This window comes from Hylobates moloch, unplaced genomic scaffold (genome assembly GCF_009828535.3).
Source record: "Hylobates moloch isolate HMO894 unplaced genomic scaffold, HMol_V3 SCAFFOLD_11, whole genome shotgun sequence".
Classification (NCBI taxonomy): Eukaryota; Metazoa; Chordata; class Mammalia; order Primates; family Hylobatidae; genus Hylobates; species Hylobates moloch.
The window spans coordinates 66,610,147-66,628,796 of NW_026652286.1; the positions used below are offsets into that span (position 1 = coordinate 66,610,147).

At 43.7% G+C, this 18,650-nt stretch overlaps 1 protein-coding gene across 1 annotated transcript in view; it reads left to right on the forward strand.

Annotated features, from left to right (window-relative positions):
* The first annotated feature begins 960 nt into the window (after positions 1-960).
* HEPHL1 (hephaestin like 1) overlaps positions 961-18,650 on the forward strand; it is a 92,885-nt gene continuing 75,195 nt past the window's right edge. The window contains exon 1 of the mRNA XM_032167172.2: positions 961-1,145. Within this exon, the coding sequence (XP_032023063.1) occupies positions 976-1,145 (170 nt within the window). The 5' untranslated portion in view covers positions 961-975. The remainder of the gene's footprint in view (positions 1,146-18,650) is intronic.

An 18,650-nucleotide genomic window follows, 5' to 3' on the forward strand; every position in this document is an offset into this window, starting at 1 on the left:
AGAAAGTGGTGGGAACTCACATTCAAACCCAGGTCTGACCAACTTCAAAGGCCAGGAGGCTGTTTCCTTCATTCCATGGCTGCTCCCTCAAGAGTAACTCTGCATGGGGATGAGAGTAACTCTCTTCCAAGGTTGATCAAGGTCTCTTTCAATACTGAGGTTCTGGGACACAGATTAGAAGACACAGAAGAATTGCCCAGCCTTTTCCACCCAAAGACCTGTTACTGAATTTTGTCTCCATGTGTCTGAAGGGTACTCCCCCATCATCATTTTCATTCATCCTAAGAAAGGCATCTCCCTGTGTGGAGGTGGTGGCCGTGAACATTTTGGCTGAACTCAGCAGTCAACCTTCTCATTTTTGCTGGAAGGATTGAGAGAATATGGGGGAGATGGTACACGAGCCAGTGGAGGATTAGTGGGGTTTTATGTTGTTGTGATGAACTTTATGATGTTAGTTTGTGGTTTCATGTAGCCTCATAAAGCAAGCTGGATGGTGATTATGTCACTTCCTCTGCCCTCCCGACAGAGAGAAGGCCTTCTTTAGTGCCTGGAGTATTTCCTGATGCTCTACTCAGGCCAGCTCACTTTTCAGATTTTAATGTGTTAATGTAAGAGGTGTGGAGAAGAAAAGAGGAAGAAGGGGTGGGGGAAAGCCATCAGCCCAAGTTGTCACACTGTCATCCTGGCTGACAAATGACTGATGTCAGAGCATGGTACTGAAACGTATAGAAACAGGCCTGTTGGCTTGGGCAGTACATAAATAAGCCCGTCACACATTTCTCGGATGGCTGGCAAAAGTTTTATTGTCAAAGCAATGCCCCAGTCGAGCTTGCTTTGCTTACGCAAGGCCTCAGCCTCTGCCTCTGCCTCTTCCCCAAACCCAAGCTACCTGAGGAGGAGGAGCTGAGTGAGGGGGAGGGACCAACAGATTTGTCCCCTGTGCAGGCTGCCTGCCTGCTTGAGTTACATCCACAAATGCCTCGGAAGCAGCCAGCTGGCTGCATCTTTCTCCTCACATTCCTGGGTCTGTCTGGACTGGTTGGCACAGTTACCAGAACATACTACATTGGGATTGTGGAAGAATACTGGAACTATGTACCCCAAGGGAAGAATGTTATTACTGGGAAAAGTTTCACAGAAGACAAGTGAGTGAACTTAGGGTCCTCATTGACTCCTAGGTTTGGCCTCTTTTTGACTTTGCGTGGGGAAGGTTGTATTTCTTGGGTACTTACAATGGGGGTGAGTTGATCTAGACCAAGAGAAGGTGTTTTGTTTTTTGCTTGAAGAGCCCTATGTATGGATGGGTGTGTAATCTGGAAGAGATATTCATAGCTCCATGTATTTGTTGAGCCACCTATTAACAGCCTTGCCTGTGAAGAGACATACACACAACCAGGTGTTTGACAGTTTTCACCAGGCACTACTAGTAACTTCTGGGGGATTCTGTTTGTTTGTTTTTAAATGACAACACTTGGGATGAAGATTTGAGAAATTTCAAGAATTCCTTATTGTTAAAACACAGTGTTTTCTTAGTTTGTATTTTAGGAATGAAACATCATAATGGGAGATAAATATGCTAAGTCATGTTTTTCAACGTTTAAAAGAGGAGGAAGTCACAGGAGATTTGCCTGCTGTTTTCAGAGTTTCCTTGAGTCTACTTAGAAATAGCTCTTTAACTGGTAAAAAGTTTATTCCAGCTCCAAGTCATTCACGCTGAGGGCTATCTTATCCCAGAACCCATAGCATAGCTAGGTGAGATGGCGCCATGGTGTTCTATGTTCCTGATTTTTAATTTGGGACAGAAAATAACCCTTGCTCCCTGCCCCCTCCAGGGCCTAGTATCTTAACTATCTAATTTGTTTCATGGATCTCCCTCTGAAGTCACCTCCTGACACCAGAAGCTGTCATGCTATTTTCAACTTTGTGGTTATTAGAACATCTTTTCAGATGTTTTGGCAACCTCTGTTGGATATTTGAATGCTTGCTTCTTTTCTGACAGGCAGAACCAGTTGCATTCCGCATCCATGTTCCATTTCCTAAAGATGAGTTTAGTTGATAAAATTCAGGAACAGCACAGGGCCTACCAACAAGTCTTTAAGAGCCAGGGTCCCTTGTCTTTGAGGAAAGACCAAAGATCCAGTTGGCTTGGAAATACAGCTTCCAAGTTTTCTAACAAAACAAAGGTGATATAGTCATGTTTTGTTTACCAAAGATGAAGCCTGTGCCAGACAAGCTGCCAAGGCAGACTTTTCCTTAAGCTTTGTACCTGGAAATATAATGTCTGTAGGGCTATTTCCAAAGGAAACTCTTGATTGCTTTCAATCCCACATCTGCAGATCATTGGTGGTGGTGTCTTTACTGTGATGAATAGCTATGGGATTGAAAGGGTACCCAAAATGCCAGAAGCCTTCTCTACAAATAGAGCTCTGCTATTCTCAGAGAGGGCTCAGTAGGAAATGGTCAATGTGAGCAGCTACTGGGGATAAGAATGTTGAAAATGTGTACACTGAGTGTAATGAATATAGCGTTTAAGCTAAATGTGATACTGGATTGCCTTTCCATAAGATTAACACCCACAGAAATTCTGTCTTCTTCCTAAAATGCCCACATCACTATAGCTGTGTATGGGCATTTATTCTGACCCAAAAATTCTATGAGGGATTTTTCAATTCATTACTGCTTGCAGATATTATTATTCTCATTTTATGAACCAGGAACCAAGGCTCTGAGGTTAAATACTTGCCGGAGTTTGTAAGTAAATGGTAGCACCAAACTCACATTGCTTTGGTTCCACAGCCCATATTTCTTTTCACCACACAATCTGTTTCTTGGTAAAGGTGATCCTTCCCCAGTGAATTAAAGCAACTTTGAGGGAAGCCAGGGATCAGAGTAATAAGAACTTTCTAGAAAGTCCTAATTTTGCCAAAGGCACGTTTAGTCTCTTTTGCCACTCTTCCTAGAAGCATGTTGAAAGGGATCACTGGTGGTCAGTGACCAAACAAGTTATATGGGTTAATTCAAAACCCCAAAGAATCACAAATACTCAAATACTACCATGCTGTTTTCACAAAGTGGGGTGCTGGAAGAAGTTGGGGTCTCTTGATCATTTCGACCAGAAGATGGTGCTTTGATGAAAGTGCAATAAAACATATAAAAATTGCTATGGTGAAAAAGAAAATAGGCATGATGAAAACAGTTGGTTTGGCATCAGATTTGAGTGAGATGGTTTCAAAATGCATGGTCCCATATGATAGTGCATTTGTTCTTAGAAGCAGCTGGCATGCTAAGGTGTCATACCTAGAATGCCAAGGTCCCCAAATATTTCTTTCTTGTATGCAAAGGGACAGAGTTTGTGTCAGACTGACTGCTACCTCTTGGAAGGGAAATCCAGGTGAGTATGCAGTGGATATTGGCTTTTATCAGTGATCCCATCAGGATACTGGTTTTTATCAGTGATCCCATCAGTGTTAGTGGTTGTGGTAGGTGGCTCAGACAAGTTCCTAAAAAGGTAGGACTGTTGTAGGTGGCTGACATTGCTTGTGGACCACAAGATACGCATCCTGGGTGTATGTGAAGATGCTGTGACTGGGACATAAGTGGAGTTCAGTGTGTGTACTCTGTGTTGTGCCATTTCCCCAGGAGCAGGAAGGAGTCATCATGGATGATGTAATTATGCCCCTCACTCAGCCTCCTGGAGGGTGGATAGGCTGTCTTTCTGAGGTCAGTCTGTTGTTTTGGATATTCACACTTGGACAAATGTCTGATATTTAAAGGACCAGGAGAGCCAGGTGCTCAGAATTCCACCATGAGTGGAAAGAACCTGAAATAGAAATCCAGACACCTAACTTCTAGTGCTTGTTCTGCCCAACTTGTTGTGTAATCTTGAACATGTCATATAATCTCTCTGAATATAACTTTCCTCAATTTGTGTAAGAAGGGAGTTGAAATGTAATCCCTAGAGTCACTTGAGAAGTGTAATGCCAAAGCATTAGAAATAATTTTGAAACTGAATGAAAAATATCTTACCTGACTTGCCAGTTCTAGAAAGATTTTTGCAATGGTGAATGAAAGGAGAGATATGATTTGCAAATTTTCAGTCCTAGAAATTAGAGTTGGAGAAGACCTGGGACTGATCGTGGACATATGTGACAACTTTTGAAGTAGTCTGTATTTTTCTTTCTCCATTTTTTCCCCTGTCCTTTAAGAATTATCTCCAATTCCTCACTTCATATGTGAAACTTTCCCCCATGACCCTGGCTTGTACTGATCTGTTTCCTTCCTAACCACTCATGGAGCTTGGGGTCTTTATCATGAACTTGGACACTGCATTTTCTTCCCTCTCCATTGCCCTCTAATTGCTTGATATACATCAGTCATGTCTGCAACTGCAGTAAAACACCATGATGATAGATAAGAAGTTTTGGCATATATTTAATAATCCCCCTTCCCTACATGGAACTTTGTCATTGACAGTATCCCATGGAGGATACAGTACAGGGCAGGCATTCAAAATCATTGAAGTAAAAGCTAATCACCTTATCAATTGAGTTGTTCTGGTTGTTTTATCTTTGAATAAGGGGAATGGGCAAAAATCTGGGGAACAAGATGGTGGGTGCCAAAGTTTCAGTAATGTGAAAACATTTGGGAACCAAAGTTAGGCACATCCTTATGCACAAGGATGAGATTGGAAATGAATTGAAATCATTTCGCTGAGACTCTATAGCCCTCAGATGGTGCGATTTAACTTTTCTGCTTGGTACCTATGCTTGATTATAGGGTTCAAAAATATAATTGAGTCTATAATCACTAATGTTTCCTAGAAAGTATAGGATTTAGGAGTTAGATTCTATTTAGAAATGTTTTCTCCAGATAAATATACTTCTCCTCCTCCTTGGAGTAAATGGGGACACTGGGCTCCTTTGAGTTGCCTGGGGATGGTGTCAGTATTTTTATCTATTTATACCAGTCCTGCTCAGGCTCATAAAGTGCTTAATTAAGGTGTGCATTTGGTGGTAAAGCCTGATCTTTAATGGAAGTAGAGTGTGGTCATCTTATTTAAAGCCACAGTTCTCACCATAGACCTCATTAGGCCATCAACACACATTCAGCCTTTTTCTTCCCAGTGAAATGCAGGGTTTTCATGGATGCTAACTCATGGGTGGAACTGCACTTGAACATAAGTGAGGCTAGCCACTGCTCAAACCCCATTTTAGTAGAGTCTGTTAGTTGACCCAGCTACATCACTGCATCAGCCCAGTGTATGGCAAGGGGCTTTGAGTATTCTAAGAAGCAGGCCCTAGAACGGGTGTGAGAGAGAACTCACACATTTATCTGAAAGAAGGACCAACAGAGGGGAAGCAGGGAGGAGATAGAGGTTTTTGTGAGCTTTGAAATAAAGAAAAGAATATCATCTGGTTAGTGCATGGTCTAAACAAATGGTAACTTTCAAACCTCAACTTCTGTCTTATCAGCACCAAAAATATTTTGTTTGGACTGGTGCCATATGAATCTCTTGGAGCTGCTGTTATACGCTATATCAGTAAGTGATTGTTTCTGGCTGCCACTAGAGACTGGAGTATAATGTCTTCCACAAATTAGGATTTTGTATTCATTTGTAGAAGAATCCGGAAGTGGTCAGTCCAAAGCTGGTGGGATAGATGTTATAACAGGATCTCAGGGGCTTTCTGTATTTCTGATCCGCCATCCTTAGCCTATGTGCTTTAAATCCTTTGTGGTTTCCCTCCTCAAGCACATTCATGGTCACAAGATTGCTGCTGGATCTCCAGCCATCGTGTCTATATTCCAGGAAGAAAGAAAGAAAGGCAAAAGGTAGAAGCAGAACAATTTTTGCTGCATCAGCCTTTTAAAGGGTTCTCACTGAAACCCTACCCAACCGATTTTACTTACATCTCATTGGATACTCATAGCCACAAAGAGGACTTGAAAAAATATAACCTTTCAGCTGTGTGCTTTTCTGCCTGAATAAAGATAGAATTTGCCTCTGACACTAAGAAAGAAGGGGAGCATGAATATTGCAAGGCAGCTGGCAGTCCCTGCTACCCTCCCCTACCTCAGTTCTCCCCTGTTTTCCATGATTCACAGGCATCCTCTTAGTCCCTGTCTTCCTTTTCCCACCTCCATATGATGGGCCCCCAAGGCCTGGTTAGCAGGATCTGAAAGATAACTCATTGACAGTATAGTAAGTTAGCTAAGTGTCACTGAGTATTTACTATGCTCCAGGCATTGCTTTAAAAGGTTAGCACACCATGAAGTGGGGTGACCAATCTTCTGTCCCTGGGAGGGAGATCAGGGGGCATTGGGAGGATTTCCCCAGCCAAGTGTAGCCCAGCCTTGGTCTAAGGGAGATGCCAAGGCAGTCCAGTTTGCTGGCAAAGTATGGGGCTCTGGCATCAACTGTCACATTTAGAATTCTTGCCCCACTTTATGGGCGAGTAATTCAATCTCTCTTTGCCTCAGTTTTCTCATCAGTAAAATAGGGATAGTGATAGTACTTGCTTTGAGGGTGTTTTAGTTTTCTGTGGCTGCTGTAACAAATTACCACAAACTGGGTGGCTTCAAACAACAGCAATTTATTCTCCCCCAGCTTTGGAGGCCAGACGTCTGAACTGAGTGTCTTGGCAGGGCCACACTTCCTCTGGAGGTTCTAAGGGTGGGGCCATTCCTTGACTCTTCCAGGTTCTGGTATCTGCCAGCATTCCTTGGCTGTGGCTGCATCACTCTGATCTCTGCGTCCATTTTCATATCGTCTTCTTCTCTGTGTGTGTCTGGCCTATGTTTGCCTCTTATAAGGACACTTTTGATGGCATTTAGGGCCCACCCAGCTAATCCAGGATAATCTCCCCATCTTAAGATCCTTAACTTAATCGCATCTGCAAAGACCCATTTTTCCAATAAGTTTCTGCAGATGGGGACTGCAGAGTTATCTTTGGGACTTAAGATCTGCACATACTCAGACACAGTGCCTGCCACTTGAGAGCACTTGATCAGCTCCCATGGTAGCTCTGCTGTCTCACAGGGTTCTCTGGAGAGCAGGAGCCCTGGGGGAAAGACCTTGGCTGGTCACATTTTCCTCTTTTCTAACAAAGCTTTATGCTTTACCAGAAATAATCATAACCGTCATTGATTCAGCACCACTCTCCCAGTTGCTGCGTGTGGGCCTCCACACCTCTTCTCATTGAATCCTTATGATAGTTCTACCATGGTCACCAGTTTACAGCAGAGGAAACTGCGTTCAGAGAGGTTAAGTCTCTTCCCCATTTCACAGCCAGAAAGTGAGAGAGTTGGGATTCAAGCTCATTTTCCTTCCCCCTCATCATGCCATTTGTTTTGAATACGCCTTGTGTATGAAGGGCTTCTGTGGAAATGAAGAGTGAAAAGGAAGGACCCAAGACATAGGTGGTGCCAGGGGACCCAGAGTGAAAGAATATGTATAGAAGCACATCATCCAGATGGTATTAAAAATTATTAATCTAATAGGGAGGGTGCAGCTTCACCAAATTGAATGTGCAATCTCCGTCTCCACCCTTTCTTTTGCCAAGTGGCACTTGTCTCAATCTCATCTTTTTTTCTCCTTGGTGAAGAATGTTCCTTCTCAAGCTCAGACAGTATTTCTTGTCCTTATTGTGACTCTTATGATCTCACATGTTGGCTCTGACCACACTCTCTGCTAATGTTATTTTGCAGTTTATCTTCATCCTATATTTCCCTGCCCTCTCCACAGACATGTGGGCTCTGGACAGTAGAGTTGGCAGTTAACATTGTAAAACTGTGTGTTTATTGTCAAATGCATATGTTTTGTTTCCCAACTAGATGGTAAAACTCTTGCATGCAGGGACTGAGATTAATACAGCTTGGCCCCAGCTTTTAGTTTTATGTTTCAGACATAGTAGATGATCAACAATTGCTCCAATGAAGCCATCAGAAAACATCCCTCTAAAAGATGCAGAGGTCATGGGATTGCTGGTGTGGTTTACACCCCTGCAAGCTACAAAATCCTGAGAATCTAACCTGGAAGTCCAACTCTGTACTGTGTAGAGGATTCCCAAGGGCAGGTTTGTTCTGATAATGGTTAATCTCCTCTGCTTTTGGAAGATATCTCCCTCCACAGGATTGGCCCCAGGCATTGGCAATGTAATGTTCCAAGTCCCCATCTTGTCTTTAAGGCAGTTGCTAATGTTAACCTTCCTGGCCCCACTGGATTCCTTTGCAGCAGGAAGTAGATGCCTCCTTAGCTTGAGTCAAGATGTTAGAATGCAGATTGAAAATGTTCTTGAGGGATAGTGATTGCTCAGCCCCTCGCCATGGCTACGCGATAAACAACAGACGGCTCACCAATGCGACATTCTAACAAATATACTCCATTTAAATTGGAGACTGCTTCATGGGGATGGCTCCATTGAAGTTACTTCCTTACTTTGTGTCTTGGGCAAATTTGCATTTTATAGAACTCATAGGAGCTGGAGTTTCTGTTCTACTATTACAAATGCATAATATGTTCTCAATGGGTGGTTTGCTGTGTAGACACTAAAACGAATACTTTATCTTTCTCTTATTTCTATCCCTTCCCACTTCTTTTTTTTTTTTACTTTCAAGTTCTTTTTTCCTATTAGTTAAAAAAGTATAGGATCTCACTGTATTGCCCAGGCTGGTCTTAAACTCCTAGCCTCAAGTGATCCTCCTGCCTTGGCCTCCCAAAGTGCTGGGATTAGGCGTGAGCCACCACACCCAGCCTCAACAAATTTTTATCAAATAGTTACTATAGTTTTTGTTTTGTGTTAAGTATCTTCCTAGGGCACCTTGATGGGTCAACCCTGTCCTACTCTTGATGTGGAGTCAGTGCAGGGGAAGAAGTCCTGGGACAAGGAGGAAGCTATGGGTTCTCTTCACTGTCTGAGCAGGAGGCTCCTCCTGCAGCAGAGGAGGAGAGGGTCTTGCAATAATAATTATATGCCCCCACCCAGAAGTGACACATGGCATTTCCACTCACAGCCCATTTGCCAGAACACTATGGCCCATCTAACTTGCAAAAGCAGAATCACTGTGGTCTTCTTTGGTTAGGAGGAAAGAAAAATTAGAATAGGCAAGCCCTAAAAAGCTCTACTACAGGAATCATTTGGTGATCTTAGGAAAAATACAGATGCCATGGTCTTGCCAGTAGAAAGTCTGATTCCATCGCCCTGAAGTGGGGCCTGAGAATAAAAATTTGGCAAATGTTCCAAATGATTCTAATGCAAGTGGTACATGGGTGGACATTTGGGAACCACTGCTTTAGAAAACCCAATCCCCCCTTGGGGTGACTATTGGCTATATAGGTGATAAGACTGATACATGTCCAGGAATATGAAAAACAGTCAATGTATAACTCAGTGCCAAAATATGAAGCATATATAAGTGCTGCAGTCCCTACAGGGACTCAGCAAACACTTCACTGCCCCTCCTGATACTTATTTTGCCTCTTATTTGGGTGCCTTTGCCAGACAACTCATGGTAAGACCTGGTCTTGTGGAGGTGATGGAGAAAGGTCTTGGGCAGAGGTGGGGTCAGGACATTTTAGCAGATTAAAAGCAGCAGTACATATGTGAAGATGTGAGCATGTGTGCTCCACATGCATTTGCATGTGTGTATACTTTTGTGTCTTCATGTGTGCGGTGGGAGAACGGGGTAGAGAAGTAGAGTCCAATGTCCATTCTTCCCTGCAGGGCCTGTTGGAATGATAAGGTCCTATGAATAATAGTTTTGTATTATAGATTTTTACCCATCAGGCTGAACTCAGCACACCAGCGATTCTGAATATAATCCTTGCTGTGCCACCTTACTGGGTGACCCATTGTCAGCTATAAAACTGGGCAACTCTGAGGCTTATTAGCAAGCTTGGGGATGACTCAGTTCTTCCTCTGCCTCTTCCTCTTCCTTCTCCTTTTGAACAGCCTGTTCAATCAGGAGTTGTATTCAGCTACTCGTTAACTGATTCCTGAAAAACAGAAGTGATTTAAATCGATTAAAGATGTATTATTATTGCTTACATAAAAGAGAGCCAGAGATTGGCAATCATCTGGGTCCCAGGTTCCTTTTGGCTTTCACTTGACCATCTCTAGGGTGTGACCCTCTTCCTCATTATCTCAAGATGGCTGCTGGAGCGCCAGTCATCATGTCCAAATTTCAGGCATGAATAAAGGGAAGAGAAGAGGATAAAAAGGGTGTCTTCCAGCTACACCTGGAGAAGTATCATTGAGTGACTTCTGCTTACATCTGATTGGCTAGAATTATGTCACATGACTACTCCAAGTTGCAAGCAAGGCTGAGAAATGTAACAGCCTCTATTATAAAGGTCCAGGGTCAGGCATCTCAACTTTTATATCCCATTCTCTTGCACAGGGAAATGTAAGTCTTTGCCTTATAGAGTGGGAGAGGGCTAACTCTTGCTCCTGGGTAGACACTTGCAGGCTTAGTGGATGCTTGGATACAAGAGACCCAGAATGTTCATAGACGGGCCCAAGACTTCAGCCTCAATGCCTGAGAGGAGAGTTGGCAAGCCAGAGGTTGAGCAGGGATAGTGAGCAGATGCCATGCTCTCTGCTCCAGAGGCCAATCCCCTTGCAGAGCAGAACTCAATCCAACGACACCCTTTGTTGCGGCAGCTTTGTTTTTAGAAATAGAAGGCATGCAAGAGAATTTTGGTCCCTTGGCAGCCAAACAGCCTGGGTCTTCTTTTTTTTTTCAATAAAATGTGAGCTTGTTTTTAGTATTGAATTTGTAGGTACAGAGTAACTGCCCCATCCCCCTACAACAGTATAGAAGAGGATGAGTGAAAGCAGACTTCTCATCCATCCTCCCTCCCACCTGTGGCTTCAGTCTCATAGTCTGGAGGCTACACTTTGTTTCCCTGGTCACTTTCCAGATGTATTCTTTGCATAGAGGTAAATGTGCATTGTTAAACACACACACACACACACACACACACACACACACACACACACACACAAATGGGATAATATTTTACATACGGCTCTGCAATTGGCTTTTTTTTTTATTAGCATCTTGGTGATCATGCCATATCAGCACCTGTAGACCACCTTATTCTTTTCTTATGGGTGTGTGGCATGAATGCCATCATTTATTTACCCAGCTGCTAGGTGAAGAACATTTTGGTCTTTCCAGGCTTTTGCTATCAAAATCATTCTCTAATTTTTTAAACAGGATTCCTGTCTTGATCACATTGTTTGGATTGGAAGCTGGACCTAGTAATTGGGGGACGGAGAACATTGCTGCCTCTGGGAGGTCTTGCCCTGTGATTCCTGGGGTTCTTCTCTAGTCAGGCCCATCTCTGGCTTCTCTATCGGGGTCTAAACCCATGGGTGCCTTCTTGTCCCAGGACCACCTTCCTACCATGGACTCCACATCAAGGGTGGGATAGGGTTAACCCTGGGAAGGTTAATAATCGGGTGCTCTGGGCAGATAAATAGCATGGATCTCCTTCATCTATAGGAGCGGCTGAGTACTGAGGAGAGGAGAAAGTGGTCTGGTGATGGCCGTTCTTACCTCTCTGGCTGCAAGCCAAAAGCAGTCCACTCTACAGTTCACTGGACCAATTCTCCTTGGAATAGATTTTTGTGGCCACCTGTTAGTATTCGAGCATAACCTTTGGGGTCTCTTCACCCACCTCCCAAACCCCATCTCAAACAGCTAATCAAAGCCTCTTTTCCAATGACATACAGTGCTTACCCCACAGAAGTTCCACAGGTTGCAATTTTCTCCACCTTCAATGTCATTTCCAGTGAATTTTATCCACGCTGAAATGCTTCCAGCTCCCCAGTGATGTTCCAGTGCCCTTTAGTTCTGAGACCCACCTGTTCTACCCCTTAATCTGGCTCAGCTGAAAACCCTGGGGGATTCTCCAGCCCCTGAGGCCAAGGTCTGCTTCATTAAAAGAGGCTTTGTTGCTGGTGGGTTTGACCTGGCTTATGATTTTATTACGTGGTCTGGGGCAGGCTGGATACCTCAGCTGGTTAGAGAGTGGGAGTGATAATCACTTTTTAGCTTGACTTTTAAATCTTGCTGTGCTCTCTTTATTTTCTTTTTAATTTTGCTATGCTGTAAGCTTCAGTTTACAAATTAGAAAATGTCAAGGTGGCTGTAAACCCCATTTGTTAGCAGGTCCCAACAGTCTTTGGGAGGCATACCCAGCAAACTGAGGCCTATAAGGTTGTTATATTAGGTAGCTAGTCAGGCATGAGCAGGGCAGGAGAGGGGTCCACCTGACCAAGAATGTCAGGTAACCATCAGGTGATGGTCAGGCAGTTGTTAACTGTCTCTCTGAAGTAATAATTGGTCACAGTCAGTGCCAGGGAAAGGCAATCTCCCTATAGATAGAAAAAACCTGAAACTGGTGATCAGCTGCTTCCTGATAAGATCTCAGGAGTTGGGCAAATGGGTTCAAGCAAGTGCATTGAGGGGCAAAATGGCGGAGTTTAACTGGTATATGACCTTCCAGGGACATTCCACCGGTAAGGGAAGAATGCCTCACGTGAGCATGCGTACAGCTCCAGTAAACACACTGCACATGCTCATCTCCCAAGTGCTAGCAGGCCACTGCACATATGGACAACCCGTGCCAAGGGAAGAATCAGGGGAGAAGGGACACAAGAGCCCAGAAGTATGCCAGTGTATAAAACCCCAAGTCAAAAGGTCAAACTGCGCACTTGTTTTTCAAGTCGCCCGCTTGGCCCTCTTCCAAGGGTACTTTCCTTCCTTTTGTTCCTACTCTAAAGCCTTTTAATAAACTTTCATTCCTGCTCTAAAACTTGCCTCAGTCTCTCCTTCTGCCTTATGCCCCTTAGTTGAATTGAATTCTTTCTTCTGAGGAGGCAGGAATTGAGGTTGCTGCAGGCCCATATGAATTTGCTGCTGGTAACAAGGTCATATGGTGAATTTCTGAGAGCAGCTGGGTCTCAGATCTAAACAACTCAGTGTGTTTTCTCCCAGCAGTAAGATGTGATGTGATCCAGGTATAGAGAGGACCCGAAGACTCTGGAGTACTGTGTGGCCTGGCCATTTGTGTAGGGTAAGAAGAGCAACTATGTGCTTGGAGTGCCCCCACCCTCATGTCCACAGCGGACATCTAGTGTGGATCATGGCATTCTTCTCTCATTGAACTCAACCTCGACTTGTTTTCTAAGCAATTGCCACCAATCAGATTTGGTGCACAAGATAAAATCTATTGGCTATCCTGGACCTAGAGGGTATTCAAATATGGCAAGCTATGCTTTTCAGCAAATAGAGTTTGCAACACCATCCCAGCTTTAGCTTGCCAAGATGGGGACAAACTCATATTTGTTTGTTTGTTTTTAAGTGCCAAAGCCATTAAACACCAACTCTGCCAGGCAAGTTGCTGGGGCTTAGGAATAAAAAGGATGTTTAAAGGGGTATTGTCTTCAATGAGCTCACAAACCAGAGATGTGCATATCTCATTGTAACACGCTTTGGTGAGTACCATTATTAGCACAAGAACAGAGCACTGTGTATGTAGAGAGGAGGAAAAGAGGAAGAGTGTGAACCTACCTCTAAGGGTGCTTGGCAGGTAGAGAATGAGGAAGACCATTGAGGCCCAGGAAAAAGAATGTGCAGAAGTCTTAAAATGCTGAAAGGACATGGTGTGTACCAAGAAGAGTCTGATCTGGCAGAAGCATGGGGACCTGGGAGTTGGGGCAAAGAGGGAGGAAATGAGGTCGGAGAGAAAAGCTGTTGCTTCAAAGAGGACTTTTTCTGCTTTGATTTGAACCTGTGGATCCTTCTCCCCAGCTTGACTCAGATGTCCTTTCCTCCATCTGCCTAAGTGATTCTTCTACCTTCTAGGGTGGTTCCCATCTTCTGCTCCATGCAAGGATGGATTCCAGGCTGCTCAATATGTTGATCTCTAGCTCCATCATCCTGAAAAGTCTTCGGGGTGGGCAAAGCCACCATTTATTATTAAGACTGCTTAGGAGCTTTGAAGTAGGAGCTGCTTTGAAGTAGGAGTGCCTGAGTCACTGTATACTAACGTGATCATGTCTTTGAGGAAATGAAGATGAAGCCCTGAAAATATCTCTTTATCTTTTTGATCTATAGTGTTTTTCCCAACCTTAATGAAGCTAACAAAGATTCATTATTTAATACAAAGGCCTGGTGTGATTCCATCAACAAAGGAATGTGGCTGTAAACCCTATTTGTCAGCAGGTCTGCCCCTTGTCAGAAAGAAGGGAGAGCAATGCAGAAAAGATGACATTTAAGTAAAGAAAGATAATAAAACTTCACAAAGAAAGTCCCAGACTAGATAGGCAAGCAGATGCCACCCTGAGTCACTGGGAGTAGGAGGCCCAGCTGAATCAGATACCAAGGAATAACATCCCCCAAATCAGGCATGAAGTTAAATAGAGCCCTGGTGAACATACAGATGTAATGACTCAATGTTCAGAGGTGGAAGGTAAGGAAGGGGCTTGATCCAGTGAGCAGAAGCAGATGAGAAAAATCATGCGGGCAGGTATGATGAAGAGGAATCAGATATGGGATCCTTCCAAAATTGTCTTCCCAAGACACAGATCTGGTTAAATCTATCTGTTTAAGAATCTTCAGTGGCTCTTATTTGAAGATATAATTACATCTAAATGCCTTAGCCAAGCACTCAAATTTCTCCACAGTTTCCCTCTTATCAAATTTTCTGGTCCTATGAAGCTGCCTGTGATTTCCTGAACTGACCTCTAATTCTCTTACCTGGACACCTTTCTCAAGCTCTTCCTTCTAGTTGAGCAAGGTATTGAGGTGTCTCTCCCTCTGTCCTAAATTCCCATAATATGTTCTTTTCCTACAATTCTTAGCAGTTTCCTTTGTGCAGGTAACAATGGCTTTGTTCCTTCCTCTTGACTACAAACGTACTTATTTAGAGATTGTACCTTTTTCATTATTGTACTCAAAACAACATCTAGCCCAGTACTTTGCACGCTATAAATCCTTAATCTGTACTTGTTGAAAGTCAGCAGAATGGCTTTCAAGCTTACCCAAGACTGACACAGAGGCGATGCCCGTGGGATCTTCTGGGAGAGTTCCTTTTTTTAAAAATTTTTTATTATACTTTAAGTTCTAGGGTACATGTGCACAACGTGCACAACGTGCAGGTTTGTTACATATGTATACATGTGCCATGTTGGTGTGCTGCACCCATTAACTCATCATTTACATTAGGTATATCCTGGGAGAGTTCTTAAAGGGGTCATGCGGGGTGATAGGGGCAGCCAGAGCCTATGACAAAGGCAGGCAGAGCCTTCCTGTTGGTCCCCCTCCAGAGTGGTCATGAAAGTCTCTTTTAAATTTAATTTTATTTATTGCTTTTCTTTTATACCACCACTGAAATGCCTGAAGTTCATGGAAGCCCTTAAGGGCTTATTTCATTAGGGTGACACAGTCATACATGGGTATAAACTTTATATATTCTGGTCCAGGAAATATGTCCACCTCAGAAAGAGCACTGTCCCTGGGTCTGTCTCTGGACAGAATAGGAATTCAAATGAGGCACAGTTAAAGGCTGAACCCCAAGGGTCTATGAGTTTATAGCTCCACCTGCTGATATCTGAGGCTGGGGCTTGGGACTAGACAAGGGTGCCTGTCCAAGGTATCTGCCTAGGATTCTGACTTGGAGAAGGGAGAGAAGAATCAAAGAGGATCATTGTGCCCTATGCTGAGAGGGGTGAGGGATGGGAAGAGTTGGTGCAGGACACTCTAGAGGAATTTGTGAGACTTGAGTCATCTCACAACTTTTCAGGCTCCAATGCCATAGAACAGAGCTTCTAGAGTCTTCTAGATCCAACTGGTCTACCCATCTTAGAATTACCCTGACACTCACTGTGGACCTGGAATGAACAAAACTGCATGACTTGCTCATTCTGGCCCAGAGTGGGTGGACTGAATACTCTGTTAGACATTAATTCCTTTGGGAAAGGCTGGGATAGGTTTCCTTTGGAAACGATTGGGAAAGAAAAGAAAAACAGAAAAAATTACTAGAGCCACAGAAAAGTAGAAAAGAGAAGTGCTCCATGATACCTGATACATGCTTAACACATTTTTTGAATAAATTATATGAATGATTGAATTCTTGGAACTGAGTAAAAGCATAGAAAGTACAATAAAATAAAAACAGAAAAAATGAAAAGAAATAGTCATACGATGATGAAAACAAATAGGAGTTGATCAGAGGGGAAAAAGTCAATAGCCAAATTTAAGAGATTAGAGGAATAAACAACTCTCAGACAGACTTCCTCCTACGGTTACCTGAAGCTCCAGACTCATGTCCCAGTTCCAAGTACACAAGAAAGAGATCCTTCACAAGTCCCTAGATTTTCTCAGATTTAACCAACCAGACACTCTGTGGCTGTCCCTGAACTAATCATAGTGGCCCAAGGTAGGCTGGCTGGGGGATGAATGATATCAATTGGCCAGGTCTGGATCACAAGTCCTGCCCTAACAACAGCTTATTAGAGAAACTTGGCGTGCTCATAGGCTAGGCTGAGACACTTGCTCCATTAGTGGGGCTGGGGGATGGAGCCCCATCCGAAGAACAGAGAATGAGAGTGGGAAAGGTGTGCTCTCCCACTCTGGGCACACTCCTCACTCCTCAAAGAGTGGAGTGTGTGTGCCGAGTTGCCAAAACTTTAAAATGTCTTCTACATCAACTTTTTCTATTTTTTTTTTCTTGAGTAACTCTTCATTGTTTGAGAGTATACTGAAGCATTACTTCCTTAAGGAAACTTCCCCTGACTTATCTTTGACTTCAGATTAGATGCCCCAAAACATAATCCGTGTTCTCATAACTCTCCCCTCCAGAATAGGGGCTTTGTCTTTTTTCCTCCATATCCCTGGTACTGAGGGCAGGGCTTGGTATAATTAATGTTTGTTGGATAACTGAGAGAGAATAAGTGCACGGACACTTGCAGGAGTGTGTCTCAGAGTAAGATGTGGCCTCTTGCCCCCAAAAGGGACACAGCTACATTGGGATGGCTGCACCCAGGAGTGGTGGAGCTTTTGCTCAAGCAGAAGCCAGTATTTATGGAGCTGGAGCTAGGATAGGAGCTCCATGCCAAGCAAATAGACTGAGAGTGGGGAAGGGGGCTTCACTTCTCCAAGAGAAGATTGTTGGGCAACTCCCAAGTGGTGCTGTTGTTTCAGGCTTCCAGACACCAGGGACTGAGTCTGCCCTACATCTAGGTCCCCAGGAGGGCATCTGGTCATCTCAAGTCTTAGAATTCTGTTTTTCTCATGTCCACCCCTTTTCTTCTATTGCACCACCCCATTCTGGTCTCATAACAGTCTCTCTGCCCCTCAACTTTGCTCTGCCTTTACCTCAGCTCCTCTGAAACTTGCACACCACTGCCATAGAAGGGTCCTTGAACACATGATTATTATGTCACCCACTTTGTAAAAAACCTCAGTGAATCTCAGTGCTTCCAAGATAAATTTTAAATTCTCCAACCCAGAATTAAACTTGTCAGTCTATCTCCGGAACGTACCTGCATCCTTATCTCTCACTCCTCACTTCCTAGACCTGTGCACCAGCCTATAACCTGCTCTTCCCATTCCGTCTGCACTGCTTCCTCCTCACTGTACATCTGTTGTCCCACCGAGTGTCCTCACTTTTCCCTTTTGTTATCCAATCCTACTTCTCCGTAATTCTTGGAATTGTCTGACCTCTTGTACCCACAGCAATCTTTTCCTTCTCCAAACCATTTTTTTTTTTTTTTTTGAGACAGGATCTTGCTCTGTCATCCAGGCTAGAGTGCAATGGTGCGATCTTGGCTCACCAGAGCCTTAACTTCCCAGGCTCAAGTGATCCTCCCACCTTAGCCTCCCAAAGTGGGATTATAGGCATGAGCCACTATGCCTGGCTGTTTTTTTTTTTTTAAGACGGAGTCTTGCTCTGTCACCCAGGCTGGCATGATCATGGCTCACTGCAGCCTTGATTTCCCAGGCTTGAGTGATCCTCCTGCCTCAGCATATCAGGTAGCTGGGACTACAGGCAGCCCACCACCATGCCCGGCTTTTTTGTTCGTTTGCAGAAACAGGGTTTCACTATGTTGCCCAGGCTGGTCTCAAACTCCTAGGCTCAAGAGATCTGCCTGCCTTGGCCTCCCATTGCTGGGATTACAGGTGTGGACCACTATGCCTGGCCTCCCTGAACTATTACGTTCCTAGAAATGTTGAGCCTGTATCTGTTGTATCAATCATTCACTTGACACTTAATCATCTAAGCCCATTATTTGATTACAAACTTTTGTACACCATCTAGTCACAGGCTGGGAATGCAGTAAATGTGCAATGAGTGTTAGTTAAATGAAAACGCAAAGGGGAACATGTTGAGTGGAAAGGGGCAAATTTGTAGTGTGGCTTTAGAGTTCTTTGGATTTGTTTTAGTTTGATTGTGAATACTGCTTGTGCCCTTTGGCTTGCCACTTAATTGCTGAATCTCATTTCCACAATAGTAAATTGAGGATAATCTTCCCAGCCCTACAGAGGTTGCAGTTTATAGTGAACACCAAATGAGAGGTCATACATACAATACTTTATAAACTCCTAATGGTAAGCTATTAGGGCTTCTCTTTTCATTTCGG